General features: G+C 44.5%; 1 protein-coding gene across 3 annotated transcripts; it reads right to left on the reverse strand.

Moving 5' to 3' along the window:
- Positions 1-1960: 1960 nt before the first annotated feature.
- On the reverse strand, positions 1961-18363 carry sinhcaf (SIN3-HDAC complex associated factor). 3 transcript variants are annotated; one of them, XM_033037711.1, is made up of 7 exons: positions 18213-18363; positions 12958-13059; positions 11234-11393; positions 11020-11119; positions 8806-8938; positions 5981-6131; positions 1961-5222 (listed from the first exon to the last, which is right to left on the reverse strand). In XM_033037711.1, the coding sequence occupies exons 3-7, from the start codon at positions 11359-11361 to the stop codon at positions 5060-5062; spliced, it is 675 nt and encodes a 224-aa protein (XP_032893602.1). In that variant the 5' UTR covers positions 11362-11393; positions 12958-13059; positions 18213-18363; the 3' UTR covers positions 1961-5059. The 3 variants fall into 3 exon arrangements, with proteins under 3 accessions (XP_032893602.1, XP_032893604.1, XP_032893603.1); XM_033037713.1 differs by having other exon boundaries at positions 8812-8938; positions 18213-18362; XM_033037712.1 differs by lacking the exon at positions 12958-13059 and having other exon boundaries at positions 18213-18324.
- Between the last annotated feature and the right edge of the window lie 2954 nt (positions 18364-21317).

Genomic DNA, 21317 nt, shown 5'->3' on the forward strand with positions numbered 1-21317 from the left:
GTGGCTTTATTCTAATCTTATGATGCGAAAATGTTATTTAGGCCCCATACGAATTGGCCGTGTCTTACCTGCAGATATGGGCTTAACATTTATGGTAAACACGGCAACATTCCAATCGATCACATTCCAGAAACATCCACTCTGAAGATAATCAAATTCTTCTTTTTTTTTGCACGATTATGTCATAAGAACATCTAAAGCATCAATATTTTGTGTTATTGTCCATCCATGATCAATATTTTCATACTAAATATCCACAACAGTTTTAGTCAGATGTATTGTGCAAAAAATAATGATTTTGATTATCTTGAGAGTGAATGTTTCTGGATTAATTTATTGGTTGCAATCTGAAGAGTATGATGATGCTACTGATTATGATATGCCAATGTACCAGCTAGCAACTGATCTTCTCCATAAAGACTTGGTCTTTTGCTAGAAATTGTAATTTCTTTACCTGTCTGTTATGGACTAACAGCATATAATACAATAATATTAAAGTTCTGATCTTAGAATTTTCAAGGCAGTCTGTTTAATACTATTTCCGTCACAACGGTCAATTTTGTAATGAGCTACAATTAGGTAACTAACCAATTATATGCTTTCGTTTTAGGTCATCCAAGTAAGATGTTTCATATTTGTTTCAGAATGCTTCAATCTATAATAACTGAAAATTTCATTCAGTTCTCCTAATTTAAAAAAAGGTTATGGGCTTTTGACTGTCCTTGATCACAGCTTTTGTCTTAAGTCAATGGAAAATCAATAGGGAAAAAGATGCTAATTTCAGAGTATGAAAATGGCCATAACCTTTTAAATACTGAAGATATGAAAGTGAATTAGGTATCAAATTAAAGTTTTATGCTTTATCCGATGGGATAAATTACAGGCTTGATTTTTAAAATCTCAAAATTGTGTGACATTCCTACAAGGCAGCTAAAGCCAACAACAATGTCAGAGTCTTGCACGCTTGCTGCTTGTGATGTGATGCCCTCTATAAGGGTCTAGTTGGCAGGTTAGGATCTGCTCGTCCTTTGCCACGTAGACCTTTTCACAGGCAGGAGTCAACATGCAACCAGGTGACATTTGCAATGGCATCTTCTGGCCATCAGAACACCGCCTGTATCTGTCTGATCCAACAGCCATGATGAAGCCTGTTCCTCAGCCCAACCTGCCACTGATGGCCCACCTGATGCAGAGTGCAGATTGGTTGCGGTTGCTTCCAGCAGCCTGAAATCAACTGGCTGTAGTAACTTTTACTGAAACATTGGGAGGAATGTTTCACAAACTAATGAAAGACTTATGAAGTGTGAACATTTTCCACGGGAGAAATCACAACAGGTATCTTGAGATCAGCTGGATCTCAAACAGTAAATTAAGCTTTTTCGTTCTGGCCATTACATTTAATGCTACAATTTTCCCATGAGAAACCTGCCACTTAATCTCTTATTTCTATCCAGGAGGCAACGTAAATAGTGGAGTGCCTCATGGCTCCAGCAAACCCTGGTTCAATCCTGACCTTCTGTTGTTATCTTTGTGGTGTTTGCATGTTCTGTGTCGGAGTATCTCTCAGGGCTTCAATTTCTTCCAACATCCCAACAATAGGCTGACTGGCCACTGTAAATTACCCCTAGAATAGAAAGCCAGCGAGAGAATATTTTACAGGGAAACCAAAGGTGGATGAGGCGAGACTGAGAGGATAGTCATGAAAGCCAACAAAGGCTCGATGGGCTAAATATAAATAGTCTCCTTCTTTATAAGTGCAGGAGGACACAGTTGGTGGCTTCAATGCAACGCCTCAACCAAACGATAGTACATCTGAATGCGCAGTCAATACTGGGCTGGCGATCCAGCCTAGATTTTGTGCTCACCTCTAAGTTGGAGCTTGGTCCTTCTGACCCGGAGATTCGGGGTTTGCTTTAGGTCGTCTTATATCGCAGCAAGATAAACCACAATCACAAGAACATTCTTTATAAAGCAGTCTACTTTATTTCAGACTAATAAAAAAATTTTGAGTAGAAGAATATCAACAGTATAAAAAAAGTACAAAAAACTGGCTCCATAGATCTCTAATACATTACAAAGTGCATCACTAAAATACATCCTGCTGCACTAAGCTAGGTCAAGGAGGGGAAGGAGACAGTGGCGTTTTCTGCTGGAGAGGAAATAAAAATAAATAATAATAAATAGAGTGGTAGGGAAGGAAGCTCTGGGAGTGAATCTGAACCCAAGCCAGACCTCACGCTCACACTCATACAAGCTGCTCAGCCAGGGGGCACCATGTGTCTGGACCCAGCCACAAGGACAACCTGGGTAGCTTAATATCACACGTCCCATCCTGACACACGCCCCATCTCGACATGCTCAATGTGCCCACATGCAAACGCATGCATGACCTGAAAGGAAAGCCCTTAGCACGACAACTAATACCAGCATCTTCCTCAGTAGTCTTCTCCTCCTCATTTTTGAGAATGGCCCAATATGCCAAGAGCTAAGTGCTGGACATACAAAACTCCCTCAAAGCTGTTTGCTGCCACATTCACAGCTATCGCACCGCACCGCACCTCAATGCAATATCTCAGCTCCTCATTGTGGCTCACTGGTCAGATCAGCTGCTCACGTTTTACATCAAAATGTCCACTCTGCCTATCGCAGCAATGCTAGCTCTTTGCAAAGAGCTGTCCAATTTGTCCCCACTTCTGCTAGCCTCTGCAAATATTGCATATAAATCCCATCAGACACACATCTGTGTGTGTGTGTGTGTGTGTGTGTCTCTCTCTCTCTCCCCCTTCTACCCGCCCCCCTCAAAACATCAGTGAACTGGTTACACCAACACTCAGTTTGCCTTCGCACTCTCCTACCTTTAATGGAATCCATTTGTTTAGCTGTAGAGTTAGGACCGGCCTCTAGGGACGCCATGACGTTTCTCAGTCTTGGGTTGGGAACCTGCAGCTATGCTCAACGCCATTGAACGACGGAGGTCAGGGTTGTGCGAGAGAAACCAATAAAGGGATAGTTTTTCCCCCACACTTCAACAACGGCTCTGGCAAAGTTATAGTTGCAGCGAACCCCAAAGGAAGGTTTCCCCACTGCTGGTCAGTAGCCTCTGCTGGACAGAGCGTGCTCCAGGGAAGCTGGAGAAAAAAATGCCTTGCACTTTGAAGCAGTACATCAACACTACTCTCTTGGGTTCACACGTGTGCACAGGAATATTGACTGCAAATAACAAAAGGCCTGGATAGCGTGAATATGGAGAGGATGTTTCCACTAGTAGGAGTGTAGGGCCAGAGGCCGTAGCCTCAGAACACAAGGACGTACCTTTAGAAAGGAGAAGCGGAGGAATTTCTTTAGTCAGAGGGTAGTGAATCTGTGGAATTCATTGCTGGAGAGGCTGCGGAGGCCAATGGATCAATGGATATTTTTAAGGTAGAGATTGACAGATTCCTGAAAAGTACGAGCGTCAAGGATTATGGAGAAGGCAGGAGAATGGGGTTGAGAGGGAAATATAGATCTGCCACAATTGAATGGTGGAGTAGACTTGAGAGGGCGAACGGCCTAATTCTGCTCTGAGAACTTCGGAACATGAGTAGATCCTTCAGGAAAGGGGGAATTGTGGTAGCTGGTAATTGTAGAGGATAAGTTTGGGCCTCTATACATCAAGACAATGGTATATCTTGTAATTTGGCACTGCACAGCTCACAAACAGTTACCTATGAAAGAAAGGCGGGAGTTCCAACATGGCACCTCTCACTATACATCTTCCCCTTTTGTATATCCAATTGGAAATTCCAGTATCTGGAGGTAGGGCTGATATTAAGATCTGTTGTAGTAAGAGATGGGCACAAAGTGCTGGAGTTACACAGCGGGACAGGCATCTTCTCTGGAGAAAAAGGAGGGGTGACGTCTCGGGTCGGGACCCTTCTTCAGACTGAAAGTAGTGGGGCCTCTACTTGTTTCGGTAAGTCCAGTGGACAGGGAGGAATGTTATATTTCTGCCACATTGTCAGCGCATCCTCTCTCAGGCATGGATGATGGCAGGGGAATTGGAGGGGGGGGGGGGGGGGGGAAGGGGGCGCGAGAAATAAGGTCGGTCGCTTGTCACTTTCACGGTCTAAGTGCAGATTTGGCAGACTGAGGTGCCGCTTTGAAACGATACCCTGACCCGCTTGGCAGATGGTGAAAATTGAAAGCTTCTCAAAGCTGCAAGCAGCAGCAGCAAGCAAAATATAACAGCCAGACCAATACTGTCACAAACCGACGCAACCCCACGTCATGTGCAGAAACCCTTTCCCTTGTTATCCTTTGTTTCTTCAGAATGTGCCAATGCTGCATCACTTGGGAAAGTGGTGTCCCTCTCCGCTCCAACTATCTCAGCTTTCAGGTGGTGGGAAATAAAGGGGATGTTGCCACTAGCCAAATGAACCCTCCCTCATCCATCCCAAGAACGTTCTCAATGGGACGGAACCAAATAGTTGATGCTTAGGCGTTCCTTCCTCCGCTTCCCGATCTCAGCGGATGCCGAGTTGTTTTTGGTACATCTTGGACAATTGAGCATGAGTTGGGGCATCAGAAGGGCAGAGTCCTTTCAAGTCCACGTGACTCAACTATACAATGGGAAAAACTTGCTCCGCCTGCCCACAATCAGGGCCACCAATGCTTTCCAAACACGTGGCAGCTACAATACAACACTCACTCACTCTTCCAATCCCACTCACTCAGCACAAGAGAAAAGTCCATTACTAATCAAAAGATATAAATCCTAAATAATAGCACTTTACAGGCACGCTTCACTCCACTTAATAAGCGTGTAGTTTATGAAATATACAACAATTTACAGATTTATTTTAAACCACAAAAAGAAAAATGAATGGATTCCCTCCCTCCCCCCCACCCCCCCCCTCCCCCCACCCAACTCCCAGGGAAACTTAATTGTCAGTCTTTTTGGCAGGTCAGTTCATTTGGGCAGTTTTACAATTCACTCCAATTTTTTGAAAAACACAATCTCTTCAATGCAATTTTGACCCTACTTTAGTCTCTCCCCCTCCCTCTGTCTGAAGGAGCCAGTTCACCATTCGTCGTCTTTCGAAGCCGAGGGGGACTGAACCGCCTGTTGCTCGGGGGCTTCCGTCGCTCTCTTCTTGTTGCCACAGCAGGGCTTGAAGAGATGAGGGTCAATTAGCACCTCCCCAAAACGCCCTTTGTAAATGATCCCGCAGCAGACTTTTTGCCTGGAAGTTGAAACAAAGAGGTTTACAATGGGAGCACGAGGCAACAAGCTGGTATCAACTACGCCCCCCACACACAAACACACAATGAAGCTTGGAGCATTAGAACATTTCACCCGACTTGGGTCCAATTTCCAGAGTTTTATTTAATTTAGTTTAGAGATAAAGCGTTTGTTTCTTGCAAGAGGCGTCAATAACCCCCTTTCTGATCCCAATCTGTAGGGACAGCGTTCGTCCACCTTTGTTCCAGAACATAACACCCGGGATATTTGTTTGTTTGTTTGTTCCAGAACATTACATCCGGGACGACAGATGGCACAATGGGCTAAGTGTTCGGCTGGCAACCGGAAGGTAGCCGGTTCGAATCCCGCTTGGAGTGCATACTGTCGTTGTGTCCTTGGGCAAGACACTTCACCCACCTTTGCCTGTGTGTGAATGTGTGTGAGTGACTGGTGGTGGTCGGAGGGGCCGTAGGCGCAGATTGGCAGCCACGCTTCCGTCAGTCTGCCCCAGGGCAGCTGTGGCTACAGAAGTAGCTTACCACCACCGAGTGTGACTGAGGAGTGAATGAATAATGCGATGTAAAGCGCCTTGAGTATTAGAAAGGCGCTATATAAATCCCATCCATCATTATTATTATTATAACACGAATGGGGTTCATTTGACCGTTAGGGAGTTCCTGTAAACAGATCTCCATCAACCGTCTGAGGTGACTCCAACGCAAGGTATGGATGCAACAAATCGGAAACGCTTCGACTCACCTTTTCCAGTACGTGAGATCCAGGAAGGAGAAGACGGGCACCCTGCTGGACCCCGACGCCATCTCTGTGTCAGATCCATCGTCCGAGTGGTTACTGTAGCAGGGAGACTGTGCTGGGGACATACTGGAGGTGGTACTGTGGGCGTCAGAGTCTGCAGTCAAGGAAGAAAATCACTACCCTTAGTAAAGCCATTTGTATAATTTTACCAGAATGCCTCCTATGCAAAATCATGAGAGGAATAGATCAGATACACATACAATCTCTTGCCCAGAGTTAGGGAATCGAGAACCAAAAGATATAGTTCTAAGGTGAGGGGGTAAAGATTTAATTGCGGAGGGGTAACTTTTTCACACAAAGGATTGTGGGTGTGTGGATTGAGCTGCCGGGGCAGGTAGTTGAGGCAGGTACTATCGCAATGTTTAATAAACATTTGGACAGGTACATGGATAGGACAGGTTTAGAGGGGTATGGGTCAAACACAGGCAGGTGGGACTAGTGCAGACGGGACAAGTTGGGCCGAAGGGCCCATTTCCATGCTGTATGACTATTTATTAGAGGATCTTAGCTATTATGCGAGGTTGGATAGACTTGGATTGTTTTCTCTGCAACAACGGAGGTTGAGGGGATACTTGATAGAAAAATATAAAATGATGGGAAGCATAGTGCAGACATTCAGCATCTTCTTCCCGGCGTGGAAATGTCCAACACTAGAGGGCACAGCTATATGGGGAGAGGTGGAAAGTTTCATGGAGATGCACGGGGCAAGCTGTTTTCTTTTCCACAGACAGTGGTGGGGACCTGGAATACACTGCCATGGCTGGTGGTGGAGGCAGATACGATAATGACGTTTAAGAGGCTTTAGATATGTACATGCAGTGCCAGAAATAGAGGGATATGAATGACGTGCGGGCAAATGAGATTAGTTTAACTCGGCATCATGTTATGCACAAGCATCGTGGGCTGAAGGGTCTGTTCCTGTGCTGTGCTGTTCTAGTTCATTACTGCCAGCTGTGCGTCAAATCCTAATCTACGGAAAGGTAGAAACATGAGCAGCATGACAAAGTCCCTTCCAACATCCCATTAGGTCACACCTTTCTCTAGTTCAACTCTATTTATGCCACTCAACCCATTGTGACGGGCATTAAAAAAACAATCTTGGTGTGCAGGCCTTGCATTCCAGATCATCAGACAAAGTGCTGAAATATGTCTTCCCACCCTCCCTGATACTTGATAAAGCTTTATTCTCCAATTCTCCCCATCTATACCATCAAAGCCCTTCTGTGAATCACTGCTAATTATCTCTTTATCAGCCCATTGCCTGACTGGACAGGGACTGTAATTCAAGGAGGTTTCTCAGCATCCTAATACACCAATCCCAGTCTCTCTATGTATGGCATCCATGTGGCACCATACATTTTCTCCCAGGTGCCAATGAAACCACAGACCAGAAAGATATCCGACCTTCAATACAGGGTGCAAGGAAAGTCTGAAGAAAGGTTTCCACCTGTTCCTTTTCTCCAGAGATGCTGCCTGACCCACTGAGTTACTCCAGCATTTTGTATCTCTCCAGATTACATTTCCTGCCACGCCACGCGCTGGATTGAAAAGTGGATCTGAGGTGAAAAGTGTGATGTCAGTTCCAGATGAGGCCCAAACAAAGATTTACAGCTTGCGACAACACACTTGGTTTTGTACCCAAGCCCTCTGTAGAACCCAGGGTCTCTTTTAAAGCAGCATCAGCATTATTTATTTTTTGCTCATGATTCCAACATCTGCATTTTCCTGCTTCATAGATCTTAATTAGACCAGTAACGCCTGCATCTGCAGAAATACCTCCATATTTTATGTCTAGCGTCATAATGATGGATTAAAGACATAAATCAGAGTACAAATAAATAGACCCTCTTCAGATCGGCAAGCGGCTGCAAGCGGTGTGCCATCAGGAGTAGTGCTGGGGACTCGATTACTTACAATCCAGAAGGATTCTGGACAAATGAGCCAAGTGTGATATTATGAAGTTTAAGATGCATGACAAAGTGGGCCAGGGAGTTGCGTGACTGCAAGGGGAAGTAAAACATTTAAATCAGTAAGCTAAAGGCTGGAGGTGGTGTATGTAAAGAAATAGGTTATTCATTTCGTTGGAAAACAACTTTTTAAAATGAATGTAGGGAAAATAACAAGTGTTGAGAGAATCTGTAGAAATGTTGGTTGAAGTGGCTGGGTTCCATGCTGGAGATGCTCGGTACCGATGTGACAAGCTCAGGTGATGCTGAAAAGGTTGGCCCTTGCTTTGTCCGAGAAAATCTTTGGTCAACAGCCCTCTACCTGACCACAAGAAGTGGGGTAAATCAGCTGAAAGTGGTTGTAGGCCAAGGGATACATGCAGCATCCGGGGACATTCAATACTAGACCCATGCAGCTGCAGCTTTGATACCTGCAGGGCGGCACGGTGGTGCAGCAGTGGAGCTGCAACCATACAGTGCCAGAGACTGGGTTTGATCGTCACTACAGGTGCTTGTCTGCACGCTCACTATGTGACCTGCCTTGTGTTTCTCCAATACTCCGGTTTCCTCCAATACTCCAAAGACCAGCAGGCCTGTAGGTCTATTGGCTTTAGTAAAATTGTAAGTTGTCCTTAGCGTGTAGGATAGTGTTAGTATACAGGGTGATTGCTGGCTGGCACGGACTCAGTGGGCCAAAGGGCCTGCTTCCGCACTGTATCTCTAAAGTCCACAGGTGTTAGCACCTCCTTTACAAGGTTGTCTGCAAAGTGTATCTTGAAGAGAAATAACTGGAAAGTAGGAGAAAAAAAAATCAGCACGCACACTTACTCTGACGTTTCAGCTCTTTCTGGATCTTGCTGATCTGACTGGCTTTTATTCTGCTCCCAGTGAGGGATTTTGCTTTTTTCGGTTTCAATGCTGTCTTCAAACTTGGTCCTGCACGAACATCTACAACCTGCAAGATATCATTTGGTTATGGTCCAGGCTGAGATAGTCACCTGAGATGGTGTTGGGCAAATTATAACAGACCGAACTGATAACAGTATACACTTAGACGAGGGATATGTGAAACAGTTGGGAAACTCCGATAATCTGGCACTAAATAATTTCTACATGGTGAAACCAAAATGTGTAAAAATGGTCTTTAATAAAATCTGACAATGTGCAATTGAACCACATGTGATTTTTTTCTATTACATATCTCAAATTGAGGAGTACAGAGGCAAATAAATAAATGATGGGTGTTGTCCCAAACATCATGGAGGGCATTCTATAAAGGCAACTATACCATATACCTACTTCACCACTCTGTCTACTTGTGCTGCCATTTTAAATGAGCTATGGACTTGGACCTCAAGATTAAGAGTTGGATGATCAGCCATGATCATATTGAATGGCGGTGCAGGCTCGAAGGGCCGAATGGCCTTCTCCTGCACCTATTTTCTATGTTTCTATGTTTACTTGCTCGGACTAAACTCCAATCTTCACGATCTCACTTTGGAGAAATTGCTCAAGATGTCACATGCTGACAAACACCATGAACACTCCTTCCGTGAGCAAAACGACAGTCTACTCCCATCCCATTCAACTGGTTACCAAGCTCATGGTACTGGGTGTCTGCCCATCCCCTTTGCAACTGAAAAATAGTGATGTAGCACCAGTAGAGGGAATGTTCACATACAAACAAGTGGATGTAAACACAAGCATGCAGACAAATCACATCCATTCAGCCAATAACAGAATGAAAGCCACATTTCAGTAAGCCTTTACCCAGACTTTCCATTACATCCTGAGACCACTCAACTTATATTCTGCCCCAATAGTCTATAATCAAATGCCATGAATATTGGCTTCATGCTGTTGGATTGCATTCTTTAATTCAGTATCCCCTCAGTACCTCTATCCCCACACATCCCCCCCCCCCCCCCCCCCCCCCCCCCCCCCGGAAATGACACCAAAAATCGAGAGTTTATTTTAGTTTAGTGTATAGACACCGCACAGCAACAGGTCCTTCGGCATACCGGGCCCCACACCGACCACACAAGATCTATGTTATCCCACTTTCACATCCACCCTCTCTACACACTAGGCGCAATTTGCAGAGGCCAATTAACCTACAAACCCACACGTCTTCGGGATGTGGGAGGAAACGAGAGCCGGGTCAGAGACAGCACTTGTTCACTGCACAGCGACAGCAACTGAAGTCAGGATCGAACCCAGCTTTCTTGGTGACTGTGCTGCCCCACAGTGGCAACGTTGCTGCCTTTACTAGGACGACAGATGGCACAATGGGCTAAGTGTTCGGCTGGCGACCGGAAGGTAGCCGGTTCGAATCCCGCTTGGAGTGCATACTGTCGTTGTGTCCTTGGGCAAGACACTTCACCCACCTTTGCCTGTGTGTGAATGTGTGTGAGTGATTGGTGGTGGTCGGAGGGGCCGTAGGCGCAGAATGGCAACCACGCTTCCGTCAGTCTGCCCCAGGGCAGCTGTGGCTACAGAAGTAGCTTACCACCACTGAGTGTGACTGAGGAGTGAATGAATAATGCGATGTAAAGCGCCTTGAGTATTAGAAAGGCGCTATATAAATCCCATCCATCATTATTATTATTACAGCGCTGGGGACCCGGGTACGAGCCCGACTACAGGTGCTGGCTGTATGGAGGGTATGTACGTTCACCCCGTGGGTTTTCTCCGGGTGCTCCGGCTTCCTCACACACTCCAAAGACCTACAGGTTTGTATGTTAACTGCTTTGGTTAAATTGTAAATCGTCCCTAGTGTGTAGGACAGCGCTAGTGTAAGGGGTGATCGCTGGTCGGAGTGGACCCGGTGGGCCCAAGGGTCAGTTTCGGTGCAGTATCTCTAAACTAAACTAAAACTTGTAAACTCCACAGCGACAGCAACCGAGGTCTGGATCAAACCGGGTTCCCCTGGCGCTGCGAGGCTGCAGCTCTACCAGTTGTGCAGCCCCACAAATACTGTGCGACCCGTGCTGAGTTCCTCCAGCAGTTTGCTATTTGCTTCCGTTATGTACTTACATGATTCCAATTCTTCTTGGAGCCCACAGGGAGCTTCTTCCACCGTTTGACCAGGAGCACGCAGGCATTGCAGATCTCTCCTGAGCGGGCTTCATTCAACCTGAAAGGTGCAAAAGGTTGGGAGAGAGCAATAAGCAGGTCTGCCCTGATCACCTTCACCCACAAAATGATAGCGTTTTATTGGATTGGCCGTTTTAGCTTTTCTCATCCTTACCCAAAGCAGCTCTGGAAGTCCTTCTCGTAGCGCTTGCTGTCGGTAAACCGCGAACTGGACGATTTGGCCCTGCAGATGCAGCAACCGTCCAGGCTCCGATACATCTTAGGCTTGTGGAAGCCAAACATCTTGTGGCCAAACTCAGACCAAAACAGGAGACCTGAAAACCAGAGGGTTCATGCGGTTATACCCCAAGCATCTAAACAGCGGCCAGTGCTGGGAAATCATTATCACTCTCAATGTTTGCAAGAGTCCTTATGTTTAACTTAAGCAAGAAGCTGAGGTAATGGCAAAGGTGCAGATTCATTCCCTGAACATAAGGGGGAGAGAAACTGAACCTCCTTTAAGCTGAGACATCAAGGACATGTTGGACTGACATGGCATAAAGAAAATAACATCACTCGTCTTAGTAGTTTAGTTTAGAGATAAAAACCGAATCCACACCAACCAGTGATCACCCCGTACACTAGCTCTATCCTACATACTGGGAACAATTTACAATTTCCAGAAGGCAATTAACCTCCAAATCTGGATGTCTTTGTTGTGTGTGAGGAAGCGGAGCACTTGGGGAAAACCCACCTGGTCACAGGGAGAACGTCTATCTGTCTATATGTTGCCTCTTCAAAGAATTCAACCCCCCCCCCGAAATCCACCCTGCTTATTAATTATATCGTATGTTTTATTACTTTCTCCTGTAATTGGTTCATTGGACAAATTCTATGCCCACCTTAAGTGTAACATTAATTATTCACCAGCTTTCTTTTAAAAACAAATTATTAAATGTGCCCAATCGTACATCTAAATGCACACTCCAGATTCTTTCAAAATGTGAGGGTGCAAATGTGCGGGGAATCTATCCCCCGGGTTTTGCGACAGTTTTACTAGTTTGTTTCCAGGTTGATGAACTTTTTGTAACATTCCACCTGTGTGTATAAATGTGCTTCGATCAATCATTTCTAATCTCATTTTCCGGTGCCATGTCCATTTAATCCATCTTCCTGGTGAATACAGATGCCAAGCAATTAATATCCCTGCCCGGGATTTTATACCATCTATCCATTGCTGTTCTTCTGGTCAATCTAATAAGTAGAGCAGTTCAATCATCACCTTCTCTCTCCACCTTTTTGATGTGTTAAGTCCTGCAATGTTTAATGCTTAGTCCTGATTTTTCCATAGTTCTATTGTGTATAAGCAGTTTGAAATATGTAGATTGGCTGCTACAACAAAAATGACACCCCAGAAGTGTTTGATTAATGTAAAGTGCATTGGGACATTCCTGTGACTATATAAATGAAAGTTTTAGTTTAGTTAAGTTAGAGATTCAGCGTGGAAACAGGCCCTTCGGCCCATGATGACCAGCGATCGCCACACTCTGGGTACTGTCCTACACACATCAGGGACAATTTACAATGATACCAACCAAATCAGCCAACAAAGCTCTACGTCTTTGGAGTGTGGGAAGAAACCTGAGCTCCAGGAGAAACCCCACTCAGGTCATGGGAAGAACATACAAACTCTGTACAAACAAGCACCCGTAGTCAGGATCGAACCAGTCTCTGTCGCTGTAAGGCGCTGTAACTCTACCACTGCGCCTCTACGTTCTTTTCCACTACATTGTGTTTTCAAATTCTATTGTTTAACAAGTCTTGAAGGACTTAATTAAACCATGCAATTCATGTGTGGTTCTGAACTTCAGTGTTGCTCAGTATCTCAGTTGTACATACCGTTATATACTTAATTGTTGTCCGCCGTGTTTCAATAGCGTGGTCCTTATTACGAGCTGCTTTTAGTTCGTTTCCTGGACGGCCAACTCAGCGGTGAATTATCTTAAATCAGAACACCAAGATCTGTTAGTATCAACCACGACTGGTAAAGGAAAATTAAATGATTTAATATTTGTCCCTCATCCATCCTAAATACCTGAGAGAATAGCCTGGGAGGGAAGACACTCTGGAAATTACAGATCTTGTTTATTTCAGTTTAGTTTAGAGAGGCAGTGTGGAAACAGATCCTTTGGTCCACCGAGTGCGCCCCGAGCACCGATTATCCTTACACTAGTCTCCCCCTACACTCGAGGGACAACCTACAAAAGCTAGTTACCTACAAACCTACACGTGGGAGGGAACCGGAGCACCCAAAGAAACTGCATCCTGTCGCAGTGAGAACGTACAAACTCCATACAGATAGCACCAGTAGTCAGGATCGAACCCGAGTCTCTGGCACTGTAAGGCAGCAACCCTACCGCTGCTCCACTGCGCTGCCCCTATAAATTATGGAATATTCAACTTTGATCATAATATCTTCAATCCCTCCCCTCCACTAAAGGCAGATTCTTGCTGATGTGCACAGCTAAATATCAGAGTTTAGAGTCTGCAAAAAAAATAATGAATGTGGAAGTTAGGAGGAAACTGCACGAAGGGTTGAATAGACCAGGGCACTGCCCTTTAGAAAAGTACACTTAATAAAGAGAGAATAAAATGAATGTGTGTGTATACTGTTTGCATGTGTCATTGCATCCGGGACAAGCAAATTATAATTGAAAAAAATTAAAATAATGAAAATATGGAATAAAATTAGTAAACACTTAGGTCAGACAGGACCTGTGGGGAGGAACACAGAGTTAACAATTCAGGTCATAGGTCTTTACCAGAGCAGAAAGAGAGCTTGGTTCTGACACGGTCTTTGACACACGTCGACATATGACATAAGGGCAGCACAGTGACGCAGTGGTAGAGTTGCTGCCTTACAGCTCCAGAGACCCAGGTTCGATCGCGACTACGCATGCTGTCTGTACGAGGTTCATATGTTCTCTGTGACCTGCGTGGGATTTCACCGGGTGCTTTGGTTTCCTCCCACATTCCAAAGGTTTGTAGGGCAATTAGCTTCTGCAAATTGCCCCTAGTGTGTAGGAAAGAATTACTTTATGGGTGATCGTTGGTCAGCGTGGACCCGATGGGCAGAAGGACCCGTTTCCACCCTTTATCTTAATACTAAAAAACAATTATGTGTACGGTAGTTTTATACATGTAACTTAAGAAAGAGCTTAAAGTTTAAAAAGTAGATTGGACTGGAGCACGTGAATATTGTTTGCATTTGTTAATGCATCTGGAATAATCGGATAGAAAGCTAAATTTTGATCTACATTAAAAAATGATTTTTTCATACAGAACTGTAGATGCCACTTTACAAAAAAGAGATAAAGTGCTGAAATCTCAGAGGGTCAGGCAGCATCTCTGGAGAACATGAGTAGAGTCTGAAGAAGGGTCTCGGCCTGAAATGTCGCCCATTCCTTCTCTCCAGAGATGCTGCCTCACCCGCTGATTTACTCCAGCATTTTGTGTCTACCTTATCCTAAGGGACACACCTTTAGAAAGATGAGGAGGAATCTCAGCCATAGGGTGATGGATCTGCAGAATTAATTGCTACAGACAGCAGTGGAGGCAGTCATTCAGTATTTTTAAAGCAAACTGGTGGTTCTTGATTTGTATGGGTGTCAAAGGTTATGGGGAGAAGGCAAGAGAATGGGTTTGAGAGGAAAATAAATCAGCCATAATGAAATGGCAGAGCAGAATCAGTGGGCCGAACGGCCTAATTCTGCTCCTATGTCTTACGATCTTAAGTGGAAGATGATGTGACGACTATAAATACAGACAGTGAGCAGACAGGCCAAATGGCCCGTTTCCGAGCAGTTGATTCAATAGGTACACACAAAATGCTGGAGTAACTCAGCGGGTCAAGCAGCATCTCTGGAGAAAATGAACAGGTGACGTTTCGGGTCGAGACCCTTCGTCTGATGAAGCCTCACCTATTCCTTTTCTACAGAGATGCTGCCTGACCCGCTGAGTTACTCCAGCTTTTTTGTGTCTATCTTTGGTGTAAACCAGCATCTGCAGTTCCTTCCTATACATGATTCAATACATTATCAGCTTTCAAGTTGTCACCCTCCACTTGTGAAGATGGACACTGCGTTGAAAGGGCCACTGACACCCCAAGCCTCGTTTGTTTTAACACCAGTTGAAACTGGTGATTCCTCGACAATAAAAATATGATGCATTTAACTTGTTTTCCATCATCCTGATGGTTGCACAATCCAACGGTAACGGGGTTGTTGAGTAATCACAGCAGATCAGTCTCTATCAATTAGCCCACAATAGCTTCAGACGCTGTACAGAAAACCCCAGTGATGCAGTGCTTTGGGACCCAGAGTCACCCGACAACAACAAGCCAAGGAAACAGTGATCGGAACCAACACATTGCTGTGTTGATGCTGAGCTCAATGAAAGGCTTATGTTACTCCTGGTCCACTGTCTCTCGATCACACAAAGTTTCAACAAAGTACAAAATCTATCCTTGATGTCACAACCAGCTCATTGAACTACATCAATATCCTGGTCATAACACCACCGACAATAACATGTATTTACACCACACTGCCAGACAATGCACAAATGCAAGGTGATTTGCCACGCAGAGCAATGGAGCCATTAGGACACAAAGTGCTGGAGTAACTCAGCGGGCCAGGCAGCATCTCTGGAGAGCATGGATAGGTGATGTTTTGGGTCAGGTCCCTTCTTCTGACTGAAGGGTTCCGATCCAAAACGTGGCTTTTCCATACTCTCCAGTGATGCTGCCTGGCCCGCCGAGTTACTCCAGCATGTTGTGTCCTTCTGTGCAAACAACCACCTGCAGTTCCTTGCTTCAACAAAGGAGCCGTCAATACAGGTTAATCCTGGCATGAGAGCTTGGATTTAAACAGTGCCTCGCCTTTCAGATGGAGGCAGAATTGTCAGGGAATTCTGGCTTCAGGGCCCAGGTGGTGAAACCACTGAAAAGAACAAAAAATACCTAAAGAACCACCTTGTCGACTTTCATCGGACGTTCAGACTATCCTCCTGAACAGAACAATCTGTCTGAAGAAGGGTCTCGACCCGAAATGTCACCCGTTCCTTCTCTCCAGAGATGCTGCCTGTCCCCGCGGAGTTACTCCAGCATTTTGCGTCTATCTTCGGTTTAAACCAGCATCTGCAGTTCCTTCCTATAGAAAACACAGTCCTTTCGGTTCTTTCAGCAACTACCTGTAATCCCCGTGCAGCGAAAATCAGGATTCCCTTTATTTACTCCCTCGCAATCTCATAAACATTCCTCCAAAGGGGATTCCAAGACTCTCGGGGTCGCGCTAGGCACATTCTGTACAGCGGCCACAGCGACACGCAATTTAAATAAAACTCTTTTAAAAAAAATGATAACAGCCAGAAAATCAAGGAAACCTTTTTGAAGCTCATGGAATGAGGGAAGTGTTAACGTCGGGTTGACGGCCTCTCCTCTGTTTATGGAGCACAAAAAAACTGCAAACGTGGTCGAAGCGTTTGACATCCACAAGCACCGACCACAAACTCCAACTCCCACGCTCAAAATACAGGAGTAGCCTTTCATTCAAACATAACCAACCCTTAGCTGGATTACAAACGCGCCCCATCCATGCTCCAGTGTCTTGTCCATTGCAGTGGCGGGTGAGAGGAAACTGACCCAATTTCGTGCAAACAATCTGTCTGCTCGCTGAACATAACAGATGCTACTTAGTATCTATCTCTCCCTCTCCCCACGGCGTGGTAACGTGTAATGTGTAAACCATCACCCCTCTCCACCCACGTTGCCTTCGATGGCCCGTTTGTTTGTTTGTTTGTTTGGTATGTTTGTATTTGTTCGTGTGTGTTAACTACCCTTTCTTCTCCAAGCTGAGATCTCCAAAAGACGGCCAGGCCAAAAAACCCCGACACGTTCTTTTACAGTTTAAAAAAAAAAGAGGGCATTCATCAACAAACCCCCCCTCGCTCCCTCTTTACGCCGGAAACTGGGCGACACAAACACCGGATCAAAAGTGATTCGCATCTGCTGCCTTTTGAGCGAGTTGCACCGAGAGCGAATTCACAGCAAAACGTGGGGACGGTGTGACTGACGCGTGTGAGCAAGAGGAAAAAAAATCACTCACACGTAATTCAAGCACGTTGTCAGGAGGCGAACATGTATCCGAATGGTCAATGGTTTGCATAGCGGGAATGGGGTGGAAGATTGAAAATAAAAATCAAATGCAACTGTAGGGGAGAGATAGCGTGGAAGGGGAGATTGCTGGCGCGGTAGACGCCGCCGCCGCCGGCTCTCTCTCTCCATGTGTTGGATACTGCGTGGATTCACGCTGCCCTTTGTTTTCAGTCTCAAGCTTGGAGTCTGCTGTCTACCCGCGGTATCAACCCTCTACACACTCACTGGGATCAATCTTCCCGGACAAAAACAGGTGAACCTTCTCCCACCCACACACCCACCTCCCTCGCCTCGATGTCCCCCCTTCCTTGTTACTCCACGCACCCCAAACACACACGAAATCTCAATAAAAAGTGGACTTGTTTGAACTTCTCCATGACGCCATCAACACAGAGAGAAAAAATACGCAGCTAGACTTCCAGAAGCGCACACAAAGTTCTTCCTTAATTAAACGACAAGATTTCCACTACACAAAAATAAACCCGCAATTACTTCTGAAGACAACAAAGGATTATTTAATAATGCAAGAACTATTATGTTGGTGGGAGGTAACGCGCACACGCTACCGATTTAGGGGTGGAGCGAAATGCTGTTTTTTTTTAAACAAAAAAAAAGCCATCAGATAAAAAGAACAAATCTGTAAGATGAACTTTTTCAGGGTTGGGGATTGAGGAGGGGGGTTGCGGGGTTAGGGGAGGTGGTGACAGCCCTGTTTGCGATCTGCAACAAGAGGGGACTGGGCCAGGTTCCGTATTGCAGCGCGGTGGGCGCCCACGTTATGCTCATTGTTGCAAACATGATGTTCAAACAAGATCAAAAAGTTTACAACAAAACACACGGGCGCCACTTGCCAGCGGGTGGCAGCAGCCTGGGGCTGGTCCCGGGGAGGAGTGGGGTTGTATTCGCTCCCCCCCAGAAAAATAAACAGACACGCACTCACCGAAGGAGCCTGAAGTTCACTTTCTTTTTGCAACCTCGTTGCTGATGTAGGTGAAGCCGCCGCTTCGCCTCTGGCTGGGAGGAGGGAGGGGAACTAGACTCCGCGCAGACGCAAGAGCAAGCCTTTGAAATCTCTTGAATCAAATTCATTTGCATCGGGGCGATGATGTCAGTTTCAAAGCCAAATAAGGGAAGAGAGGAACGCGGGAAATGCGGCGATCCCTCCCTCATTTCCCCTCCCCTCCCTCTCTCCTTCCATCCTTTCCTCCTTCCCACTTATTTCTTCCCTTCTCTCCTTCCTTCATTTCCTCCCTCATTCCCCCCTTCCCACTCTTCTTTTCTCCCTTCACTCACTCCTTCCTTCCCTCCCACCCGCAGCCGGACACCACAGGATGTTTGGACTGTGCATGGAAAGAGGGAGGAGTGAATGTGCCTATGTCGCAGGCAGGCAGACAGACAAGAGCAGAGGATTCCCCTCCTTCCCAAGCCCAAAGAAATTGTAAGGGGTGGCCTGAAAAGAAGTGTTTACAAGATCTGTATCAAACCCCGGCTGTACTTTGTCACCGCTTCTGCACCAGCGTCGATCCCCCACGAAACAAAAACACACACACACACAGTGCATAGGTATCGGTGTAACATAAAGGCAGGAAATTGTGGATTGCAGAGGTTGGTGGCTGATTAAGTAATTCATGCGTGCAAAATATTGATTTGTTATGTCCAAAGATAGGTGCAACCACGACCGAGAATGAAGCTATTGAACACTAGGAATGCACGAATAGTTTTTAGACAGTTTTTTCTGTATATTTTTTTTATTCTGAGTAACGTTTATTTTTTTAATTAAAAATGTTTTCTCGGAGGTTATTTTCAGAATCCATAAGCAATGGCTGCTCGACGGCATGAACATACACCGTGTATTTCTAGTGGGGGGAAATGTAAAATATTCGAAGTGTTCATATTTCTAGGAGTAAATGTCAAAGGAAATGTTCGGGAAATAATTGCTGTTAGACAATTCTGCGTGTGGTGATGCACGGTGTCCATGGTTGAAGAATAATCATAGTTGCAAAGCAGGAAGCAACAGACTGTACACACCATGAGCCTATAAACAGAAACGTTAACTCCTGGATTGTCCGTTTTAGCGCCGATTTAGAGGAATCGTTTTGGCCCCAGTAAATAGGAAAATACCTCTGGTTTCAGAATAGTTTCATAAGAACATATTTACCCAGCTGAGGTAATAAAACTCAATTCAAAACAATCCATCGAGCAGTCCTGAGCTGCTATCTACCTCATTAGAGACCCTCGGACTATTTTTAAACGAACTTTACTGGACTTTATCTTGCACTAAACGTTTTCACGTTATTCCCACTCTCATGTGTCTGTAGGCTGTGGATGGCTCGATTGTAATCTGATCATGTATTGTCTTTCCGCTGACTGGTCAGCATGCAACAAAATATTTTCACTATCTCGGTACACGTGACAATAAACTAAACTAAACTTGAATCCCTCACCTTGTTTGAAGGCATGAATTCAGTTCTGAAATTGAGTGTTATGAGTCAAGAGTATTTAATTGTCTAATGAAGGGTCACCTATTCCTTCTCTCCAGAGATGCTGCCCGTTGAGTTACTCCAGCACTTTGTATCTACCTTCGGTTTTTAATTGTCATATGGGACTGAAACGAACAATGAAATCATTACTTGCAGCAGCATAACAATTCGGTAAACACAGTACTCAATAAATAACATCATAAAACAAATAACAAAAAAAATGGAATAAATACGAAACACAATATTTGTGCAAGATTAGCTCCTTCTCACTTCTCCAAGAGGAGGATTGGCATCAGAGCCAACGGGGAAAGTATTGTTAGCTGAGACATTGCTGTATTGGGGGAGAGTGTTGAAGGTCAGCTACAGAAATGGCTGGAGAAGTGGCAGATGGAGTTTAATCAGAAGTGTGAGGTGGTGCACTTTGGGAGGTCGAATGTAAGGCGGAAGTAGAATCAAACGTCAAGAGTATTCATTGTCATATGCCCCGAAATGGAACAATGAAATTCTTACTTGCAGTAGCACAACAGATATTTAAACATAGTACTGTGTAAAAAAATTAATAACCAATAAAAGTTCAGTATATATATACACACACACACATACACCCCCCCCCCCCACACACACACACACACACACACACACCCAAATATATAAGAAAGTTCAGGAGGCGAACATACCGGGATCATACAGAGCCGGGATCATACAGAGCAATTGCACTTTTAAATACAGATCAGAAAATATTAACTAAAATACTAGCGCATAGATTAAGTACAGTGATGAATAAATTAATACACCCTGACCAAACAGGCTTTATTCAGAAACGGTACTCATATTATAATCTAAGAAGATTATTTAATATTATATATTCCAAGAGAATTATTAATGAAGATCTAGCAATAATCTCACTTGACGCTGAAAAAGCATTTGATCAGGTCGAATGGTCTTATTTATTTTCGGTGATGGAAAATATGCAGCTAGGGGAGAAATTCTGTACATGGATAAAACTGTTATATACAAATCCCACGGCTAGAATATTTACAAACCAAAGGTTGTCATCTAAATTTAGCCTATCTAGAGGTTGTAGACAAGGATGCCCGTTATCTCCATTATTATTTGCGCTTGCTATTGAGCCACTGGCAGAAAGAGTTAGGGGGCATCCGGAAATACATGGGTATAACACAAAGGACACAGTGAATAAAATTTCTCTATACGCAGATGATGTATTAATTTACATTACAAAACCAGAAATTAGTATTCCAAACTTATTAAAGCTAATAACCCAATTTGGTTCACTTTCAGGATACAGAATAAATTGGAATAAAAGTGAAATTATGCCAATAAGGGAACATAACAAACAGATAATACAACAATTTCCATTTAAAATAGTAAATGAAAAATTTAAATATCTAGGTATTTATGTAACTAAGATATATACATCATTATTTAAAGCAAATTTTCCCCCATTACTGAACAAACTACATAAGAATATTCAATACTGGAAAACACTTCCTATCTCAATGGTTGGCAAAACTAATGCCATAAAAATGATTTTTTTACCGCAAATA

This window comes from Amblyraja radiata, chromosome 19 (genome assembly GCF_010909765.2).
Source record: "Amblyraja radiata isolate CabotCenter1 chromosome 19, sAmbRad1.1.pri, whole genome shotgun sequence".
NCBI classification, from domain to species: domain Eukaryota; kingdom Metazoa; phylum Chordata; class Chondrichthyes; order Rajiformes; family Rajidae; genus Amblyraja; species Amblyraja radiata.

Excerpts from the sequence above, each read along its gene's own strand:
- sinhcaf (XM_033037711.1), bottom strand. The coding sequence starts at position 11,361 with ATGTTTGGCTTCCACAAGCCTAAGATGTATCGGAGCCTGGACGGTTGC. Across the intron at positions 8,939-11,019 it reads CCAAGAAGAATTGGAATCAT|GTTGTAGATGTTCGTGCAGG; the intron begins GTAAGTACATAA and ends GATATCTTGCAG. Across the intron at positions 5,223-5,980 it reads GATCTCACGTACTGGAAAAG|GCAAAAAGTCTGCTGCGGGA; the intron begins GTGAGTCGAAGC and ends TTCAACTTCCAG.